At 34.8% G+C, this 23,796-nt stretch overlaps 1 protein-coding gene across 2 annotated transcripts in view; it reads left to right on the forward strand.

Moving 5' to 3' along the window:
• Positions 1-23,796, forward strand: part of LOC106882171 (uncharacterized) — a 139,602-nt gene that overhangs the window by 37,433 nt on the left and 78,373 nt on the right. For both annotated transcript variants that reach the window (XM_014932757.3, XM_014932756.3), the window contains exon 2: positions 16,346-16,446. In XM_014932757.3, coding sequence (XP_014788243.2) covers positions 16,411-16,446 — 36 coding nt within the window. In that variant the 5' untranslated portion in view covers positions 16,346-16,410. The remainder of the gene's footprint in view (positions 1-16,345; positions 16,447-23,796) is intronic.

Consider the following 23,796-nt stretch of genomic DNA (forward strand, 5'->3'; position numbering starts at 1 on the left):
TTTTATCCTTTTAAAGTTATTTCGTGTTAAAGTTGTCGTATTTCTGTAATTTCAACCAATCACTGACATCTATTGAGGTGAAAACAATTACTGCTATGGAATGTAAACAACACATTGTAGTGGTGTCAAGGGATCTTTTCCCTTGAATAAAATTAATGCCGTTGTTTGTCAACAACAACTATCGGCGGTACTGTTATTTATGACATCATTCGTGCATTTGTACTGGTTTTAGCTTTAGGGTTAGGGTTCGGGTTTTAGAGTTAGGGTTAGGGTTTTAGGGTTAGGGTTATGAATATTTTTGCCAAATTTGGTGAAAATCTGTTCAATACACCGCCACAAATTTTTCACCAAATTTGGCAAAAATACTCATAACCCTAACCTTAAAACCAACTCTAAAACCCGAAATACGATAATTTTTAACATGAAATAACTTTGAATATAAAAATTTTTCTCTGTTCTATAAGACAAAATATACAAGTATACGAAGTTTTAAAGTGTTTCGGTAGAAAACACAATAAATAAAAAACTAAATAAAAAGTGGTGCCCGCCAAATCAGAAAGATCCAAAAGGATTATTATTATTATTATTATTATTATTATTATTATTATTATTATTATTATTATCATTATCATTATTATTATTATCATTATCATTATTATTATTATTATTATCATTATCATCATCATCATCATCATCATCATCATTATTATTATTATCATCATTATTATTATTGTTATTAAGGCAGCAAAAGCTGGCAGAAGCTTTGTGGTATTTCATCTGTCTTTACATTCTGAGTTCAAATTCTGCCAAGGTCAACTTTACCTTTCACCCTTTAAAGGTTATTAAAATAAGTACGAGTTGAGCACTGGGTTTGATAAAATTGACTTAATCCCCTCCTCCAAAATTGCTGGCTTTGTGCCAAAATTTGATGCCACTATTGTTGTTGATATTCATTTTGAAGTGTGTGGTTATATGTCTACTTACTCTGATAGTTTGATGATTTTTTTTTTTATCAGACAAAATGAATGTAAATTTTTTTTTCTCTTTTGGTTTGCACTCATGCGTACATATACCAATCAATTGATGTCACCGATATACAAACACTCATATACACACAAGCTTGCACACACATACATAGAGCAGTTACATGTGCACATGCACCAAATACAAGATCTGCATGCCAAGTATACTTATATGTGCACACACACCAGATATACATGCACACACGCGCACACACACACACACACACAATCACATACACCAGATATGAACTCACACACCTGTGTGTGTGTGTGTGTGTGTGTGTGCAAACAACAGAAACATACATGTGTGTACACACATGTATATGTAAACCATACACACACACACACACACACACACACACACACACACACACACACACACACACACACACACACACACTTTCCCAGACAGCAGTACTTCTTAGTTGTGAAACTGAATGCCCACACACAGATGATACAAATGAACACATATGCATGCATGTACACACATACACAGCCAGTATATGATCACACATCAAGTGTATACGTGCATCTATACACCAACAAACTGGTGCTGCCAATACACAAACACTCATAAATACACACACACAGGCATGTATGTACACATACACACACACACGCATGTATGTACACATACACACATACACACACACAGGCATGTATGATTGTTTCTAAGGCACAAGGTCAATAATTTTTGGAGAGCATGTGAAGTGATTAGCAGTTTATTTTATCAGCTCCAAAAGAGTGAAAGATGAAGTTGGTCTTGATGAAATTTGGACTCAGAACATAAAGAACCTGAAGAAATACCACAAAGCATATTTTCTGATGCATTAATGATTCTGTCAATCCTCTGCCTTTAGCAAAAGCAACAATGATGCAATAATGATTTCTTTTATTTGTCTCTGGGGTATCAAATGAGGGAGACATTACAAGGATAGTTTACAAAAATGGGGGGAAAGAAGGGAGATGATTGTGAAATGAGATAAAAGTATACATAGAATACAAAATATGTGAACACATCTATAATGTTATCCTCTTGATACAGGAAAACCTCCAATTAAGACCAGTCAAGGAACTTAACAAATCCAGAATTACCCTGATTGCTGAAGGCACAAGCCCTCACCAAACTATTGTTCCCCGATCTTAATAATTTTTACCAGAATCATTCATCTTATGATAAATTCATTGAGAGAAAGCACCCTGCTTTCCAAATGGAATGTAAAATAACCAAAAAGGAAAGTATCTTTTCTCAACCCTCTCGGCCTTGTACGTCCTTTCTCAACCCTCTCGGCCTTGTATGTCACACAACCTTTCTCTGTCTTGTTAATGATGGTGGGGTGAGTGGGAGATCCTCACAATGGATTTGGCCAATAGTTGGAATTGTCCTGTACATAATGTAACTCCACACGAATCAAGATAATGCAGTCCTAGCTGCATTATGAATAACTAAAATAAGTTGGTCATAGCTGGTCTTCTGGATCAGGGCTCATCTGGGACTAAACAACAACAACAACAATATCATTTGAAAGAAAATCAACAACTTTTGCAGAGAAACAGAAATATCAAGATTGATAACTAGAGCAATAACAACAACAACAAAAACTGAACAAACTAATGAGGGTTGTCATTGTGGTTACCCAACCTACTAGAAATAACAGCCAAATCTTTCTCAAATCACACCCTCACCAAATCTTTCTCAAATCACACCCTCACAAGCTTTAGATAATGTAGGCCTGAGTTCTACACATAGGGAAATAAAAGTTACGAATTTCATAGCTGGAATGCCTTTGATCACAGGTCTGCTCAGTCAGAGCAAAACTGAGTCTAAATAACTGTTTAACCTAGATAACAAAGCCTGAAATTTGAGGGAAGAGTTTAGTCAATTAAATCAAACCATTTACTTGACTGGTGTTTTATTTTATTGACTCTGGAGGAAGGAAAGGCAAAGTTAACTTCAGTGAGATTTGAACTAAGCATGTAAAGAACTGGAAGAAATACTGCAAAGTATTTTGTTCGATATTCTAATGATTTTGCCAACCCACTAATCCCAACCTGGGTCTAAGTAACATCCACAATAATTTTAAAAAAGAACATATTTCTAGCATAGTAGTGCTCAATCAACAAAACCCTGATGAATCTATGTATGCCAAGGGTTGTCTGGTTGTGCCATGGAAGTTTTAAAAATATAACTCTGTATAACAATTTCTGTCCTTGGTTAGCAACTGTTATTTCGTATTTGCTTACCTCAAAAGGTATGAAAAATGGTTAATATTTCTTTCAAAATTTAGTTTTGTTACATTTATTCAAACCCCAAAGAATCCCTCTCGACACATGGCTATGATACTTCTCCACCACTTATGATCAGGGATGCATATATTGAAGCCACTAAAGAATATGCTCAAGTGGTTAAGGTCAAGCAAGTGACAAGCAAATCTGTGGTACTGAGAGGAATATTTGTTGTAACCTGTCTTTTATATGAAGGCAAAACAATGTACATGATAACCTGGCCCGAATGTTTGTGACAGACTGCTGTAAGCTGCCATGGACTAGATGGTAATAATAGTAGTAGTAGTGGTGGTGGTGATGTTAAGCCGGTAATGGATTAAGTCTAACCACCACCCTCCACTCTACGCAAAAGAAGGAGTAGGCCTCTCCAAAGGGCTTCCATAGAGTTTCTGTCTTACACATTTCACATACAAAGCTTTGGCTGAATTGAAGGTGATCTATGGTAGAAGCCACTTGCCCAAGTTACATACCAAGCAGTGAGATTGAACCTGAAACTATGTGGTGAACAAATTTTTCAGCCACACTTGTTAAGTAAAGAGCAGTTGTGTGGTATTAGTGGTGATGATGGTGTCGATGTTGGTGGATAACCCAGTAAACTTGTCAAAGGGGGGAGTAGTATTAATGGTTACAGTAGTAGAGACAGCAGTAGTGATAGAGGTTGATGGTGGTTGTTACATTGTATGGTTTTATGATGACATTTACCTTAATCTTTGTTGTTGTTATAATGACAGTATAAGGCTATAATTCTGATTTAGTCATTAATCCCATTCATATTTCATTTCACTGCATTTTCTCTCTCTCTCTCTCTCTCTCTCTCTCTCTCTCTCTCTCTCTCTCTCTCTCTCTCTCTCTCTCTCTCTCTCTCTGTCTCTCTCTCTCTCTCTCCTCCATCTCTATCTTTTTCCTTCTCTCTTCTTCATACTCTCCCTTTCCTTCTCTCACTCCATTTTTTATTCTTTCTTTTACATATTTTTAATGTTTGAGGTGACTTACCATAACCACTGCTAATGGATATCATATTTTGAAGGATTATAAGAAGTTTCTCATTTTTATCCATCCACTACCACCACCATTTCTATGTCTCTGTTCATCTCTCTATTCACCTCTCTGTCTCTTTCTCTCCCTATTTGACTTTTTGTCTGGCTACTAACTTAGCTAATAATATCTGTTTGGCTGTGCATCCACCTATTTACCTGTATGTCAGTATTTATGTGTGTGTGTGTGTGTGTACATATGTTCATTCCCTCCTTCTCTCTGCTCTGTGCAAAAGAGGTAAATGTTTAGCTTCATAAAATAACTGGGTTTTTTCACCTCAAATTTTTATGCTATTATGAAGCAGAAAAGAACGCCTACTCACACACACACGCACACACACACACGCAACACACACACGCAACACACACACATACACACACACACTCTTCTCTCTCTCTCCTCTCTCTTTCTCTGTCTCCTCCCTTTTTCTCTCACTCTGTCTCCCCACAGACACAAACACCCCACACACTCTCCACATACACACACACAACACACACATACATATCATGCAAGTCAATGAGGTGGCCTGTATTTAATGGTTGTCTGACCAGCTGAAAAAAATAGTCGAATGCTCCTCAAGCCACACCCTAACATCTTAAGGAGGACGCTAGAAGAAAGATGATGACCTTCAATACATTGTTTGCAAACATGATGAGATGATCATAGTTGGAACCTTTTCATTATAGATATGCTTCATCAAGGTTGACCCAAGGGCTAAACAATCAACAATAATCTCCCAACTTAAATTTTTTATCTTTTATTTGTTTCAGTCATTGAACTGTGGCCATTCTAAGTCACTACCTTGATGGTTCTTTGGTCGAACAAATTGACCCCAGTACTTATAGGTCTTTTTTTATACGTCTGGTCGGTACTTATTCATTGGCCTAGAGCTATAGTAGAAGATACTTGACCAACGTGTTATGCAGTAATACTCAACCCAAAACCACACAGTTGCAATGTGAGTTTCTTTACCATACAGCCACACCTGCACAATAAAATAAATGAATTGCTTCATTGATGGTCAAAGTACTTGACTCTTGTTGGCTCAGTTGACCTACAAATAAATAGGAATATGTAAGAAGTGGGAGACCCAGGAAGACATGGGATGAAGTACTGAAGAATGACCTCAGGAAGCTGAATCTTTCAGGTGAGATGCCTGAAAAGGACCAAGATACCTGGTGCCTGGCCATACTCAAGAAGATGCATACCCTGCATCATAAGTGTTAAGATGATCCTTCTGGTGGTGTAAAGCACCCATGATGGTGCCACATAAAAGCACTCTCTGTAAAGTGGTTGGCGTTAGGAAGGACATCCAGCCATAAAAACCAACCCAAATCAGACTGGAGTCTGGTGCTGCTCCCCCAGCATGAACAACAGATGCTAAATGATGATGATGAGTGGTTGTAGCATACAAATTTAAGCATTTAAACCACTGTATAACTAACAAGAAGGCTACCATACAAATATTATTTGGTTAGATGCTTTTTCCAAGAGATATTCAAAGCAGCCCATAATATGCAAATGTAAGCACCATCGAGCCTTGTCTCCAGTTTTTTGGTGTGTGTGTGTGTATGTGTGTGCCTGAGCAGTGGACTTGTACAGTAACATGGAAGAAGCTTCTTTTAAGATCATCTGGTAGTATCTGTGTAATCACCTCCAAGTGAAATAATATCTTCATATGGTAATGTACGCCTCCTTGATGGATTTAACATAGACTGGACTGTTGCAGATGCATGCACATGCACACACACATGTACACACAGTACCAATTTCTGGATCTGATGGGAAGGTTGTATGGTAACTGAAGATTCTGTCCTGTGGTACTGTAAATAGGATTTCAGAGTGCGCGCGCACACACACACACACACACACACACAACTAAAGGCAAGGCTTGATGAAGCTTACATTTGCATATTATGTGCTGTTTTGAATATTTCTTGGAAAAAGCATCAGAGAAAATAGTGTGTCACAGTTTTCTTGTTAATTACACAGTGGTTTAAATGTGTAACATAGCATGTTGTACCAACTCATGGTGTCTATTTGCTTGTAAGTCAATTGAGCCAACAAGAGTCAAATGACTTGACCATAGACATAGGAACATGAATTGTTAACTTTTCAACATTGTCCAACACCTAACCAATGGCTTCTAGTGGGAAATGACTTGGACTGTGTGCACCCATTTAACCAAAGTGAATATAAGATTATGATAAGGAGGATGATATCTATCTATCTGTCTGTCTGTCTGTCTGTCTATCTGTCTGTCTGCCTGCCTGTCTGCCTGTCTGTCTGTCTGCCTGCCTACCTGTCTATTTTTGTTTGTTTCTTCCCCTCTCTCTCTCTCTCTCTCTCTCCCCCTTTCTTTATTTCTTTCCTTTCTCTTTCCTTCCTTCCCTCCCTCCCTTTCTTTCTCTTTCCTTCCTTTCTTTTTAAGTGCTAGCAACATAAACCAGTTCCTTTGCATTGAACCAATATTTATCTTTTTATCTGCCAATCTATCTGCCATCTTTCTGTCCCTCTGTTTGTCCATTTATCGGTTGAGAGAGAGAGAAAATGGGTGGGGAGTTGTTAATTTATTTTCAGCCTATATTCTTTCTGATTTTATATACTGCATTCATTTACCAAATGTTTGAATCTTTCACCATTTTTGTCATACATTCTACATATTAGAAATTTAGGGATGCAGAAATTTTTGTGAAGATAACATTTTGGTAAAATTATCCATTCCTTTTACTTGTTCTTTTCTGGTATCTTGTCTTTGTGCTGTTCCCAAGGAAAATGTCTAGGCAGTTGTGTGTAGCTGTTTAGCAATTTAAGTTATATGGGGCTACTCAATCATACAAATGTATACACATACTCATACACATATATGAGTGGATGCATCCATACATGCTCACACTCGTAGAATATAAGTTAAAAAATTTCAACATCCATATAAATGGAAAGGCTGATAAGAAATATAGTTAATTTACCAAGATGAGAGAAAGGAAAAAATTAACAAAATAGGAGAATGAAACATTAATAAGATAGGAAAAGAAAGAAATTAATCAGCAATGGGATATACTTGGAGGAACTAAAATATCCTTCCTAGAAGGATAAGGATTGATACTAAACACACTCATATAAGAAGTGTATGGACTGTCAAAAGGTTATTGACTAAAGCCATGAAGATAGTATTTAATAAGTAATAAGAAAGATAGATTCAAGTAAGGAAAAAGCATGTGCAGGTTTGATTTTGAATGCTGTCAGTTTAAGTTAAAATATGATATCTTTTATCTTTTACTAGTTTCAGCTTGAGAGCTGCAGCCATGCTGGGGCACCACTGATAAGTTGAAAAAGATAAGTTAAGAAAAATATATATATAGGCTAGTTAACATTAGACTATGAATTAGACTTAATTTTTAAGGGCAAAAAGGAAAATTAATGAGTAGAAAGTTAAAGGCAATATAAATTTATTAAATTTACTAAATTTATAAATTTAAAAATTCTATAAAATTTATAATGTTGACATACTACATATTAGTTGTGAGTGATTGTAAATACACAATAATGCAGATATACGTTCCTACCCACATATCAATTGAGATAGTATCCTGGCAATATAATTAATGAAAGGATAATATAAACAAGCAAGAAAATTGCAACTAAGAGCATGATATGCAAGAATAGTAAAAATTAAAGCCATTTAATTGACTTAGATTAGATCAGGTTATATTATATATTTATTTATTTTAATCTTCTAATTATTCTAATCAATTTACTTGGTTTACAAGATTCAACATAATTTTAGTATAGACAATTAGGAAGAATGATATTGAGTGCAAGTTATTGAATTAGAGTAAATACTTTCAATATGGGATAATTTATGTAAAAAAATACATAATTTCTACATAAAACTTCCACACTAGATAGGGTTATAGAATAGGTTTATAATATAGGAAAGTTCTATGGATGGATTGGGGGCATTTTCTTGTTAATACCTCAAATTTATTGACAAGGTTATTTTGACACTGCAGGATTTCATAAGCATCCAAACAATTAAGGGTGCAACCATAATGATGAGTGACAAAAGGCTTGGCATATCTAATGATATTTCACAATTAATGTGCATTGTCTTCAGTTCACATATTTTAGCCACAAAAGAAATTGATGTAGCTATATCCGTTCCTCTAAAAGTATGTATTTGGTTATGTAATCTAGACTTAAAGCATCTCAAAGTATCACCTATGTATATAAAGACATTATTTGCAATAATAACAGTACATTTGTAAATTATATTTTTAGTTAAGGATTTATTATCCAGGGGACATTCATTTAATCTTCTACAGTTACAAAATTACAGTTACAATTTTCTCAGTGGAAAATTACGATATAGTGCACAGTTGGTATTACCAACGCATCTATTGTAGTTATTACTTGCATAGTTTACATTAACATTTATGAATGTCAAATTAACAGGTGAGGTGCCTCCCATCAGTTGCATACTTGTAACTAATACAGTTGTATATGTTAGAAGGTTTGTGCTACTATTACTTTTACCATTCTCATCACAGTTATTATAACTAGCTGGATTATTATTATTATTGAGTGGGAGAGTAGTGCATACCATCAAAGGGACACTGTGGTGAAATATATGAAGCCCAGTAAACCCATCATGACTACTAAAGCTGTGGTATTGAGCAGAATATTTGCTGTAGCCCATCTTTTATACCAAGACAAAACAATGTACATGATAACACTTCCAATCAGTTAACATCAAAAGCCATGAGAGCCACTGCCTGGTACTGCATCAGGGCATATTATTATTATTATTATTATTATTATCATATAACTATTCAACATTTGGTAGTTTCAGGCAAATTTCTACTGCATCACCTGCTACACCTCTGTGTTGCTAGGGTGTGTGCAGCATTGTGTTCTTTTTTGTTGTTGGGAGTGTGCAAACTCTTCCTGGTATTGTAGTGCATCAGTTTCTTTATTTTTTTCTTCTTCTTTTCTCTGGTGTGATGCAGTCTTTTGTTGTATTAGTGTTTGTATTGTATGTTGTGTGTGTAATGTGTTGGGTATTCAGCTTGCTGGCGGTAGTTTATTTCATTGGATATTTGCTGTATAGAGTGTGTCTGGTGTTTGTGGATTGTTTTGTTTAGGTTGTATTATTGAATTGATAGTGCCTTGTGTAGGATGTGGGCTGTTCGCAGTAGAGCTATTTTTGCAATTTTTGGGGTAGTGCATTGTGTTGAGGATTCAGGTGTAGCTTCTACATTTTTATTCATATGTTTTTTTTTTATCATACCCAATGCCCCAGTTATTATTACTGGTATTGTTTTCACCTTCATGCTTCACATCTTGAATACTTCAATTTTGAGGTCTTTGTACTTTGACAATTTCTCCACTTCTGTTTGAACAATATTTTGACCAGAAGGGACTGCAATGTCTATCAGTAAGCAGGTGTTTTTTTCCAATCCTTGATTATGTCTGGGCAATTAGCTTTTATTTCTTTGTCAGATTGAACAGGCACATCCCAGATGATTGTGGCCTGGTTGTTGTCTTGTACCATGTTTATACCATTTATTGTCAGTTTTTATGTTGTAGTGTTGGCATATTGTCCAGTGGGTATAACTATATAACTATGTACTCAGTTGTGTCTGCATATATATTCAGATTTCGCAAGGACTAGACAGTCAGAGATGATGTGGTCAACTGTCTCTTTGTGCTGGTTGCACATTGTGCATTTGGTGTTAGAGCCTGTTTATATTATTTTGCTTTTATTGTTGTTCATAATCAGGCATTGATTTTGTGCAGTTCGAATCAGTCCTTCCATTTCAGCTTTTTGTCCAGAGCTTTTGAGCCATTGTTGGCTTTTACTGAGGCTCACTTCTCTGTCAAGCTTTGCATGGTATTGGGCATGGAGTGATTTTTCTCTCCATTTCTTCTGTAGAATATTTTGTAGTTGTATTTCCATATTGCTTTTTGTCTCTTTGACCATTTCTGTTATGTTGTCATCTGAGGTCAATGTATCAGTATAGTTTGTTTCTGTTTTGTATTTTGTTGCCTCCTTGTGTATAGAGAAAAGTGTTTTCTTTTTCTCGAGTTACTTTATTACATGTAGTATTCCTCCACTTTTTGTTTCTAAGTACTTTACTAGTCCAATATTGTTATTTTATAATAGTTCCCTATCTGTAACAGGCCATGGCCTCTTTCTGAGCAGGGTAGATATATTCTATCTGCATCTGCTTTGGAGTGGTGACTTTGGTATGCTGTTAATAGTTTTCTGGTTTTTCTATCTAGGTTTCTCAATTCACTGATTTTCCAGTTTATGTTGAAGTTGTAATTTATGACTAGTATGGCTAGCATGTTTATCCCTATTATCTTATTTTTAGCTTTGAGTTCAGTGTTTAATATTAGTCTATGTCTTCTGCAATGTTCTCTCTTAATTTTCTCTTTCATTTCTGTGTTGTATTTTAGTTGTTTCGTCTATTCATAGATATTTGTATGGGCAATGCTGGTCTAATTCTCTGATTTCTGTGTCTATGTTGAGTGCAGTATTTTCAGTGTTGATTAATTTGTCTCTCCTCTGTGTCATTTTGGCACATTTGTCCAGCTCCATGTTCATCCTGATGTCCTTGCTGAAACTATGGACAATGTTTAGAATGTTTCTCTGTTCCAAGGTATTTTTTGTGAATATATATATATATATATATATATATATATATATATATATATATATATATATATATATATATTGACATCATAAGAATTTATAAACTTTTGGGAGAATGTGAAATAATTCTTTTTCAGAGCTGGATCTCAAAGTACATAAATGTTATAGATAATCCTTTCTATTAAAAGTATAAGGCCTAAAATTTTGGGGGAAAGAGCTAGTCGATTACATTGACCTCAGTGCTTAACTGGTAATTATTTCATCAACTCTGAAAGGATGAAAGGCAAAGTTGACTTTTGCAGAATTTGAACCCAGACAAAATTTTCTAAACATTTTCTCAAGTGTGTTAAAGGTTCTGCCAATTCATCTCTTTTATACTTGCTATAAATTGATAGCATGCAAATATTGGGGTGGAAAATCCTTTTGTATAGAAAAAATCAAAGGTTGCCCATAAGATACAAACCTACATCTTCTAAAGTCATGTCTCCAGGAGATGTGAGTTCAAGTACTATGGGTAGCTTTCAACCTTTTCTGTCCAGCAAAGTTTGGGTTTTTCAACCCTATATTTACATGCTATTTTATATATATATATATATATATATATATATATATATATGTGTGTGTGTGTGTATATATATATATATATATATATATATATATATATCTAATGTACTGATCTGGGATAGAAAATTCAACAAAAAAAGTACTTCATCTGGTGAGAGATAAATATTATCTATTTAAAGGTCACAATACATGTATAAAGCACTACTAATAGTTTCATATGTTGAGAAAACTTCAGACATATTCTTCAGGTGCAAACCACATATCATAACGAACTAAAAAAATTGAATAATGGAAGAAACACGAAAAACTGAGAAGGCAGCATATAGAAAACACAGAAGGTAAAAAACAGAAAACACAAAAACTAAAATATAAAAAGTAAAAAGTAGAAATGTAAAAGAGGTATCCTCCTCAGACTTAAATGATAAGGCTGGAAAGATATCAAGTCAGTCAGGAATAGGCAGAATTTTCCAATTTTTCAAAATATATTTATACATATGCATGCAACCACAGAAAATTTATGACATAGAGTTCAATAGAGAGATAGGGATCTTAGATCTGAACAGGATCTGCACTCTTTTGGCCAAACAAAGCCTCCATTTATTCAATCCACTCACATAAGTTATGGGTTTCTCAATTACTTTCTACTTAATCATATGTGGTATTTTGTTATCTTTCAAAGTCCATATGTAGCTAACCAACTTAGTAGCTTTACTTTTATCTCTGTCAGAAGGAAGCTATGTGATTGGCATAGTGATTTTTAAATTCAACTTCACATAATCCAATGTAGGTCTTCTTATCTGTTGTATTATTATTTAGGGTTGCAGTAACTTCTGCCTCATATATGGCAGATTTAATCATACATCATTGGTCAAGTAGACAGGATCCTGGGTTGTGACAGTTGCAGCTGGATTTAAGCTCTTGGTATTGACCACATGTAATGATACTCTTCATATCAGGGCAGCAGCTATATGATAATTTCACAGAACATCTATTAAATATTTTCCTGTGACTGAGTTGCTGGAAAGTCTAGGAGAGATAGAAATCTTTTACCTATGTTAGTTTTTATATTAAGGGAAAAGTGAGGGTCAAACCAAATAATTTTCATTGACCTATTTTTAGGTTTCTTATTACTATTCTGATTAATACTAGAGTGTTTATGTATTGGGTCATCCCATGAATAATCTGGTTTTTACAATTGCATGAACTTGCTATAAAAGCAGGTAGTAATTTTACTTTGTCCTTATTCTTAGTGCAAGTTTTGAGGAGTGCAGCTCAATTTTAACAGTTATTTTTTTTAAAGCTATAATGGAAGTGACAAAGGAACATATTCGGCATATTTTGCTTTATGAGTTCAATAAAGGCAACAACGAAATGAAAAGTGCGAGGAATATTAATGCGGTATATGGGGATTGGACAATATGCGTAAGCCAGTTTCAACGGTGATTCCAGAAATTCCAAGCTGGAAACTACAGCCTATAAGACGAGCATTGTCTTGGAAGATCTATAGAGTTCGATGAGGTTGTCCTGAAAACCCTGGTGGAACAAAATCCCATCATAACTGTTAAGGAACAATGAGAGAAGCTTGAATTTGGTCATTCAACCATTCATCGACACCTGCGTGCCATCGGAAGAGTCAGCAAATTGGGTCAATGGGTTCCTCACAAACTTTCTGAGTCTTATCGTGTGAAGTGGGTAAATGTGTACTCTTCTTTGCTGTCACATCTCATGAATGAACCTTTTTTGGACCAAATAGTGACTGGTGATGAGAAATAGGTTCTCTATAAAAATGTCAAGCACTGAAGACTGGGTAGGGAAAGGAGAAACACCAGTTCCCTAGGCTAAAGAAGGTCTTCACCCACATAAGGTGTTATCTGTTTGGTGGGTGGGATATGAAAGGCTTAGTCCAATTTGAACTTTTGAACCCAAACCAAATGATAACGAGATCTACTGTGAGCAGCTTGAGCTGCTTAAGTCAATACTAGAAGAAAAATAGCCATCTTTGGTTTCAAGACAAAGGTGTTCTTCCATCAAGATGATGCTCAGCCACATACAGTAAGGGTGACATTCCAAAGGCTGGAGCAGTTTGAATGGGAGACAGTGCCTTACCCACCATATTCACTGGACGTTGCCCCATCTGATTATCATTACTCTGCAGTCTTCAAAATCATTTGGGCAGAGAAAGTATGAATGCTGTAGATGAGTTCAGATCAGTACTGGAGAAGTATTTTTTTTATCACAGACAAGTGAATTTTGGAAGAGGGGCCTTACAAGTCCACCAGATAGATGGAAGAACATTGCAGAAGATGAAGGAGAGTATATTTTAGATTAAAAAAGAACTTTGTTTATCTTAATTTTGAAAAATAAAAGAAGTTTAAAAAACACATTATTTAAGGGATGACCCAATATTACATTATCTTTGATACCAATAGATCTATTATTAATATTTTGATTATTATTAGAGGGATTATATATTAATTTATCTTTGAAGTCACTATTGGCTAGGGCCTTGTTATAATAGATGCAGTTTTCTCGAAAATTTCTTTAGAAGAAGAGAAGTTAGACACTCTGTTACTAATATTAGCTATCAGGTTTTTAGATATTACAGGACTGTTTATATATATGTGCAAGTTTCTCATTAGGCTTATAGAAAGGTTTGTATGAGGAGGAGTTTACATCTAAGGAAACATCTAAATAATCAACTATAGAGAGATTGGAAGCTACTGTAATTATAAGTCCTAATTGATTAAAGGTAGAAATAAGTTGCTTTCTATCTTTCCCAAGAGTGTGACCATCACATCCATGGGAAATACCCAAACTGTCATCATGGTATAGGCCAATGTCATGAGATGGGTACCTATATCTCAATATGTTCAATATAAATAAACCCACAAGATCACAGACATTGGCGCTATCATATGACACCATAGATACATCAAATAGTTTGTCACTATGCGACTTTTTGACCCATGCTAATCCTTTACTGAACAATAGTATTTTCTTTGCATGCCTGATAAAATCTAGGTCTACATATGGACTTTGAAAGATAACAAAACACCACATATGATTAAATGGAAAATAATTGAGAAACCCATAACTTATGTGAGTGGATTGAATAAATGGAGGCTTTGTTTGGCCAAAAGAGCGCAGATCCTGTTCAGATCTAAGATCCCTATCTCTCTATTGAACTCTATGTCATAAATTTTCTGTGGTTGCATGCATATGTATCAATATATTTTGAAAAATTGGAAAATTCCACCTATCTCTGACTGACTTGATATCTTTCCAGCCTTATCATTTAAGATCTAAGGAGGATAGCTCTTTTACCTTTTTACTTTTTATTTTTTACATTTCAGTTTTTTTTTTCTTCTGTTATTTACTTTCTGTGTTTTCTATATGCTGCCTTCTGGATTTTTTGGTGTTTCTTCTATTATTCAATTTTTTTAGTTCGTTATATGTGGTTTGCACCTGAAGAATAGGTTTGAGTATTTCTCAACATATGAAACTATTAGTAGCACTTAGACATGTATTGTGCCCTTTAAATAAATAATATATATATATATATATATATATATATATATATATATATATCCAAATAATAGAATGCATAGAAGCATCATTCTCTATTTCAGATAGAATTTACAGATCAACCTTTTTTGTAGCAACAGGATTTCACGAATTCCATGTAATCATTGGATCAACTTTCCTTTTAATATGCTTACTACGAATTCTAATAAATCATTTTTCTTCACCCCATCACTTTGGATTTGAAGCCGCAGCCTGATACTGACATTTTGTAGATGTAGTATGACTATTTTCATATACCTTTGTATACTGATGTATATATATGTGTTTGTCCCCCCACCATCGCTTGACAACCGATGGTGGTGTGTTTATGTCCCCGTAACTTAGCCATTCAGCAAAAGAGACCGAAAGAAGGAGGTCGACTTAGCCTTTCATCCTTTCGGGGTCGATAAATTAAGTACCAGTTACACACTGGGGTCGATGTAATCGACTTAATCCCTTTGTCTGTCCTTGTTTGTCCCCTCTCTGTTTAGCCCCTTGTGGGCAATAAAGAAATAAAAGAGACTGAAAGAATAAGTACTAGGCTTCCAAAGAATAAGTCCTGGGGTTGATTTGCTCGACTAAAGGTGGTGCTCCAGCATGGCTGCAGTCAAATAACTGAAACAAGTAAAAGAATAAAGAGTAAAAGATATATATATATATATATAAAATATATGTCCATACATATATTTTATATATATATCAACCCATGCTAGCATGGAAAGCAGACGTTAAACGATGATGATGATATATATATATATATATATATATACATGTACACACACACACACACACACACACACACACACACACACACACACACACATATATATATACATGCATACACACATGTATATATACACACAGACAAACACATATGTATGTGTATGTATGTATATATAAGTATGTGTGTATTTACATTATTGTGCATGCACATACACATACACACAAACACGTCATCATCATCATCATCCATTAATGTCCATTTTCCATGGTGGCATGGGTTATATTCATTCAAGTGATGAACGCATACCTGCAAGAAACTCAGTGTTGTAATGAGCTGAGTAGACTTTACGATATGATGTATTGAGCAGTTTATATTCCATTTGTACAACCTGAAGAGTGTGTGTGTATATGTGTTTATGTTTTTATGAGTGCTTGTTTATACATGTATAAGATTTAAATTGTTATTTGTGTATTTTATATTTTATTTTCTCAGCTCCACAACTTATTCATCATGGAAAAATAGATTTCCTTGTCTTTGACTATTTGTCAGAAATCACCATGTCACTACTTACTGCTGCCAAACAGAAGAATCCAGTAAGTTTTGCTTTCAAATTATCTTTAAGTGAAATCTTAATTTATTGCAAAAAGCATGACCTTCATTTAAACCATTTATGTTGTACAAAATATAAATAGCCAATTTATAAGTTAGTGAATTATCCTTAGTTCAGTAGGTCTTGAGTTCAATTCTATTGTAGGTATTTTGCTGCACTAATTAGAGAGGGTGCTAGTCATATCTACCACAGTGTCATAATTTACAAAAAAAAAAAAAAAAAAAAAAAAAAAAAATTAATTATAAGAAAACACAATTCTATATTAATCAGTCTAGACATCAATACTAATAGCAAAAAATGTTTGTCTTAAATTTATAGAAAATGGTAATAGTATAGTTAAAATATAAGAAAACTATGCTTGTTTTTAAATACTATTATTTCGTCATCAATGCCATTGTTGTTGTCGTTGGTGTCATCATCATCATCATTGTTATCTTCACTATCATCATAATAATCATCATTGTCTTTGTCATCAACATCACTATCCTCATCCTCATTGTTATTGTGGATGTCACCATAGTCATCATCATTACAGTTGTTATCATCATCACAATCATCATTGTTAGCATCTACTTTTTCCATTCTTGCATGGGTCAGATGAGAGTATGTTGAGGCATAGTTTTCCTTCAATTGGATTCCTTCCTCTTGTCAAACCCCGCTTGCTTCCAAGCAGACTTAATGGTAGCCTGATAATCTCCCAATACATTACACACAAACATACATATGTGTATATCATCATCATCATCATCATCATTTTAATGTCCACTTTTCCATGATTGCATGAATCAGACAGAATTTGTTGAAGCATATTTTCTATGGCTGGATGCCCTACTTGTTGCGAAATCTGGTGCAGAAAATGATTCTGATGATGATGATGATGATGATGATTCCATTTGTGTGTATGTATTTGAAAGATATATGCAGAAACCTTGAGTGTCATTTAGGAAGTTTGTAACTCAAAGGGGAAAAAAAGATAAAGAGAATCTCAGTAAACTATTCCCAAGCAAATCTTTCTCAGTGAGGATTATCTCAAGTTTATTTATTATTTTTTTTTTGCTTTCTTTTTTGGCCAGTTAAGAAGCATTGATTATTATTTTGAATTATAGTCCATTAGATAGAGTTCAAATGTCATCTTAATGCATCACCTTTGCTAGAGTCTTTACTCTTTTAGGAAGAAGAAAAAAAAATCTGGCTTTTCTTTACCATTCCATAGCTTTGAACTGAGATGCACCTGTTTAAGAATTACATCAGTTTTCCTGTTTTGAGTACTTTTGGTTGGAACAATGGAGAAATAGATTACATAATGTGAGAAAAAGAAGAAATTAAAGACATACCTCTAATTTAATTTGTAATTCATGTACTTCACCAATTTTCTGGACATTGATTATCCAGAACTTCTTTTAATCTGTTTGATACCAACTCATTTCAGACTGTTTCGTAGTTCTATGATACATACTTCCTATTTTAAAGTGATCTAAAAAAAAAAAACCTTCCATCAAAATTTTATGTTAACTTATGTTCCAAATACCAGCTTAATAATGACAAAGTTATTTTAATAAATTCTTTGTTATTTTCAAAATCAAGTGAAACAAAGGCAGTGTATTTCGACAGAAATATGGTAACAAAAGGCTTAAAGTGATCTAAATTAAAACCTATCAAGCAGTGGGACTGAACCCCAAAACCATGATTCTGAAGAATGTTTCATAACCATGAAGCCTTATCTGTGCTTGTGGCTGAGTGGTAAAAGTTTGCTTCCCTACCATGTGAACTTGTGTTCAGTTTTATTGCATGGCACCTTGATCAAGTGTCTTCTATAGCTCAAGGCCTACTAAAGATTTGTAAATAGATTTGGTAGACAAAAACTGAAAGAAGTCCATTGTGTGTGTGTGTATTATGTCTCCTTACTTGACATCGCATGATAGTTGTAAATGAGTGTAACAATGATGCAAGCTGTGTTTGTCACTTCCAGTCTTCCATGAAAACATGTCTAGTCATGGAAAAATATTACCCTGCTTGGGAATAGATGAGGGCTGATGATGGGAAGAGCATCTGAGTATAGAATATTCATCTCAACAAATTCTGTCTGACACTTGTGAGCAGGAACGAGTGCATATTAAAATGATAATGATGATATATACATGCATACATACATATATATAATTTTGATGCAACTCTGCCCTGTACTGTTCTCTCACTCTCTTTCTTTCTCTTATTTTTTCTCCCCTTCACCATTTTCTATCTGTCCCTCTGTCCCTCTTCCTCCTTTACTCTCACATGTAAACATGTAGACATCATCCATCTTTCTTTCCCTCATGTAATCATCTTTCTTTTCTTTCAGTCTGTTGCACAGACCAAATGCATTCTTGTCTGTCTCCTCCCCTATCTTTTCTCCTGTCAAAGAATGTTCCTCCAGCGTTCGCCACCTTACCTCATCTGGCTTAGCGGCCCTCACTGTTTGTTTTCACCGTCCTGTTTTTGTTACCAACTTTGACCCTCCGCAAATCCCAAATTTCATTTTGGTTCACAGGAGCAACTGTTTCTCAAAGGCACATATTGTCATGAATTGCTCGAATTGTGGAGTAGATAAACAGTCGACGACTGATGAAGGGTTGTTCTTTATGTTACTTGTCTTGTTTTCCATTTGTTTCTGTCGTTGTTTACATAAAAAAGTTTGTCTTCGTATTTCATATTGTTTACATTTTGTAATGTCTTGTATATATATATATATATATATATATATATATATATATATATATATATATATATATATATATATATACATATATATGTAAGTAGGTACATATATGTATGTTTATATGCCTATATATATATATATATTATTTATATTATATATATATATATATATATATATATATATATATATATATATATATATATATATACATTTATATATACATTTCTATATACATTTATAAATGTCCTGAAAACTCCTCACAGCCTTGGTGTTGTTATCTCTTTGTGTCTAATATATATGTGTGTGTGTGTATGTATATATATATATATATATATATATATATATATATATGCAGGCTAATACAAGACCCACATTAAACTCCTCACTCATATCACAATTGAACCAAGAGTTTAACTATGAACTTCCTTAGCATTACCTGCCACTCTTTGGATCTTCTAGATACCAATACCTTTTATGTGTATATATATATATACATACATATACATGGAAAGGAATTGATCATAATAAATTGCAAAGCCAAGTGAAAAACTGACTAGTATGGAGAAAAGCTTATCAAGTTATATCAAAGCGATGAACATTCATAGTTGCAATAACTGACTGCAGATAATTTTATATCTCTATCTATCTATCTATCTATCTATCTATCTATATATCTATCTATCTATCTATCTATCTATCTATCTATCTATCTATCTATCTATCTATCTATCTATCTATATATATATATATATATATATATATATATATATATATATATATATATATATATATATATATATCACTGGCATTTTCTGCATGCTTAAGGTACAAAAATGAATGCAAAAAACAATCGCCCAGTTTTAAAATAAATCCTTCATTTTTATGAGAGATGTCTGGAAAGAGGTTATATGACACATGCTATGTCTGCCCTATTTCAATTAAGTCTTTGATTTTTAAAAATTGCATGCCCTGCTTTTAAGTACCATGAATCTTCAGTGTTCTACCGTTAGGCTGTTTATAGTAATGAAAATAACAATAAACAGCACACTTTTCACCTGTTTCCCACCACTGCCAGCCCAATCTCAGAATTCCTATAGCAGTCATGATTGTTGCCATTCTTCCTTTGATTAGGACATTATAAATTTCTAAACAAGGTACACAACATTTTCTACTTTTGTGTGCCTGACTGACAAAAAGTAAATAAAAAGTAGATTTAATTTGCTCTTCATGGTTAAGCGGTTTTCAGTGAGGAGGAGATCAGCTTGTAAAATTATCACTCCAACAAAAGTTGAAATAATCAATGTAAACCAGTCATAAAAGAGACCATGGTTTTTAAAAATTTTTATTTTTACTGTTTTTGTTCTTTATTCTTCTGCTTTAATTTGTAATCAATTAAATTTCTGTGTCATCATAATAACTGTGTGGTTTTGGTACAAGTTTATTAAACATATAATGCTTAGTTTAAAACCATGGCACCTGTGCCCTGCATCGCCTTTCTGGCACTTGTGCCCATGGCACGTGTAAAGACTTTCGAGCAAGATCGTTGCCAGTGCCGCTGGACTGGCTCCTGTGCAGGTGGCACATAAAATACACCATTTTGAGCATGGCCATTGCCAGTACCGCCTGACTGGCCTTTGTGCCGGTGGCACGTAAAAGCACCCACTACACTCTCGGAGCAGTTGGCGTTAGGAAGGGCATCCAGCTGTAGAAACTCTGCCAAATCAGATTGGAGCCTGGTGTAGCCATCTGGCTCACCAGTCCTCAGTCAAATCGTCCAAACCATGCTAGCATGGAAAGCAGACGTTAAATGATAATGATGAATTAATATTGTTGTTGTTGTTCAATTCCAGGCCAATTTATCAAGAACACTTATGATCAGAGATGTTCCAGTCATGACCATCTTGCTTTTTTCCCCCTAACATAGCGTCTATGACTACAGTGTCCTGTATGTCCTTTATTGTTATTGTTCAGTTATTGTTCAATGATGTTCCATAAGTGACCATGCCATCTTTTATTCAGACATAATCTCAAACTACATTATGAAATTTATAGATGGACATGTTCTAGTTTAGCTCCAGATCACCTCTCATTGAGTAGTTCTAGTGATCATTCACTCTTTCATTCAGAAAAGAGTATCTGCAACCATCTGGTTCAGTCCCACTGCACAGCACCATGGGCAAGTGTCTTCTACTATAGCCTCGGGTCGACCAGTGCCTTGTGAATGAATTTGATAGACAAAAACTGTGTGGAAGCCCATAGTATATATAAAAACATATTACTCTACCTTTGGTATTCAAGTGCTATTTTTACCACCTTGTTTTGCATATATGTGTGTAGCCCCACTGCATGACATCTTGGGCAAGTGTCTTCTACCATAGCCTTGGACTGACCAAAGCCTTGTGAGTGGATGATTTGGTAGATGGAAACTGAAAGAAGCCTGTTGCATCATCATCATCATCATCATCGTTTAATGTCCGCTTTCCATGCTAGCATGGGTTGGACGATTTGACTGAGGACTGGTGAAACCAGATGGCAACACCAGGCTCCAATCTAATTTGGCAGAGTTTCTACAGCTGGATGCCCTTCCTAACGCCAACCACTCAGAGAGTGTAGTGGGTGCTTTTACGTGTCACCCGCACGAAAACGGCCACGCTCGAAATGGTGTCTTTTATGTGCCACCCGCACAAGAGCCAGTCCAGGGGCACTGGCAACGATCTCGCTCGAAAACCCTACAAGGCCAGTCAGGCGGTACTGGCAACGGTCACGCTCAGGATGGTACATCTTATGTGCCACCCGCACAAGAGCCAGTCCAGGGGCCCTGGCAACGATCTCACTTGGCTTGCTGGGTCTTCTCACGCACAGCACATTTCCAAAGGTCTCGGTCAGTAGTCATCGCCTCGGTGAGGCCCAATGTTCGAAGGTCTTGCCTCACCACCTCAGCCCAGGTCTTCCTGGGCCTACCTCTTCCACGGGTTCCCTCAACTGTTAGGGAGTGGCACTTTTTCACGCAGCTATCCTCATTCATTCTCACCACATGTCCAAACCAGCGCAATCGTCTCTCTTGCACACCACTACTGACGCTTCTTATGTTCAGCTTTTCTCTCAATATACTTACACTCTGACAGGTATACACATTGACATTACACATCCAGCGGAGCATACTGGCTTCATTCCTTGCGAGCTTACGCATGTTCTCAGCAGTCACAATCCATGTTTCACAGCCATGATATATATATATATATATATATATATATATATATATATATATATATGTATGTATATATTTATGTGTGTATCTTTGTGTCTGTGTTTGTTCTCCCACTATCGCTTGACAACTGATGTAGGTGTGTTTATGTCCTCATAACTTTGTGCTTTGGCAAAAGCGATCGATAGAATATGTACTAGGCTTACAAAGAGTAAGTCTTGGGGTGGTTGATTTCTGTGACTAAAACCCTTTAAAGCTGTGCTCCAGCATGGCCACAGTCAAATGACTGAAACAAGTAAAAGAATAAGAGAATCTGTATATGTATATATATTATGCATACATACTTGCACCAACCCATACACAGACACACGTGCACATATAACACAGCTAAAATTATGTTTGAAACATATAAACTATTTTATTCTTTGTTCTATTTTTCATCATTTACTATTCTGTGACTTCTACATAAATATTTATTTACTCATTGCTACATTTTGGTAAGAATGTCTGACTCAGCACTTATACTAAACATTGGGAACATATACATACTCTCTCTCTCTCTCTCTCTCTCTCTCTCTCTCTCTCCCTTGTACACACATCTTCACACACACACTCACTTACAAAACAAAATATATTCACATACATATTTACAAATAGACAGACAGAGACAGACAGACAAACACAATTACACATACACACATAATGCTCAGAAACAAACACATGCATGCATACACATAGATATGTACACACATGTATAAACATTTTAATAAAAAAACTGTGAATGTATGTTCCCAGTTTTGCACTTAGATATCTGAAATTTTGCTTACAACCACATCTTTTCAAGGAAAAAGACACAGAATATGAATTTTTCTGAAATTAGTTATTTTTAGTGTTTGTTGTTGTTTTTTCCTAACAGAAAAGTAAGGAACATTGTATAACCCCAAGCACTGCAATGGACATCATAAAAAAATATACTGATTAGAAAAATATTTCATTTAGAGTAATTATATAAATTAGTAAAGTATCTTTGAGGAAAAAGAAGCATGTTTTCCCAGAAAATAACAAAAAAAAAAGTGTAAAATCTTTATTTTAAATTTTGTACTTGGTTGTTTATTTATATATTTGTTGGCAATGGTGATGACGGTGGTGGCGGCAGTGGTATTGATGGGCAACATTCTTCATGTAGCTCAGTTTGAAACATCTCCAAAATTGCTTGGATACATGTAGGGTGTTTACTCATATACGAGTTGCATATACCTTTATACTTGATTTTAACTGGAAAAAAACCTGGGTGGAGCAAAAATAAAAACTATTGAAGGAAAAAAAAATATACCAAGATTTAACACTAAATTAGGGGTATGGTTTATACACAAGTGTGGTTTATACTCAAGTGTGACTTATATGTATAAGTGAGACTTACAAATAAACAAATT

The sequence above is a fragment of the Octopus bimaculoides genome, chromosome Z (genome assembly GCF_046866305.1).
Source record: "Octopus bimaculoides isolate indiv1 chromosome Z, ASM4686630v1, whole genome shotgun sequence".
In the NCBI taxonomy this organism is placed as follows: Eukaryota; Metazoa; Mollusca; class Cephalopoda; order Octopoda; family Octopodidae; genus Octopus; species Octopus bimaculoides.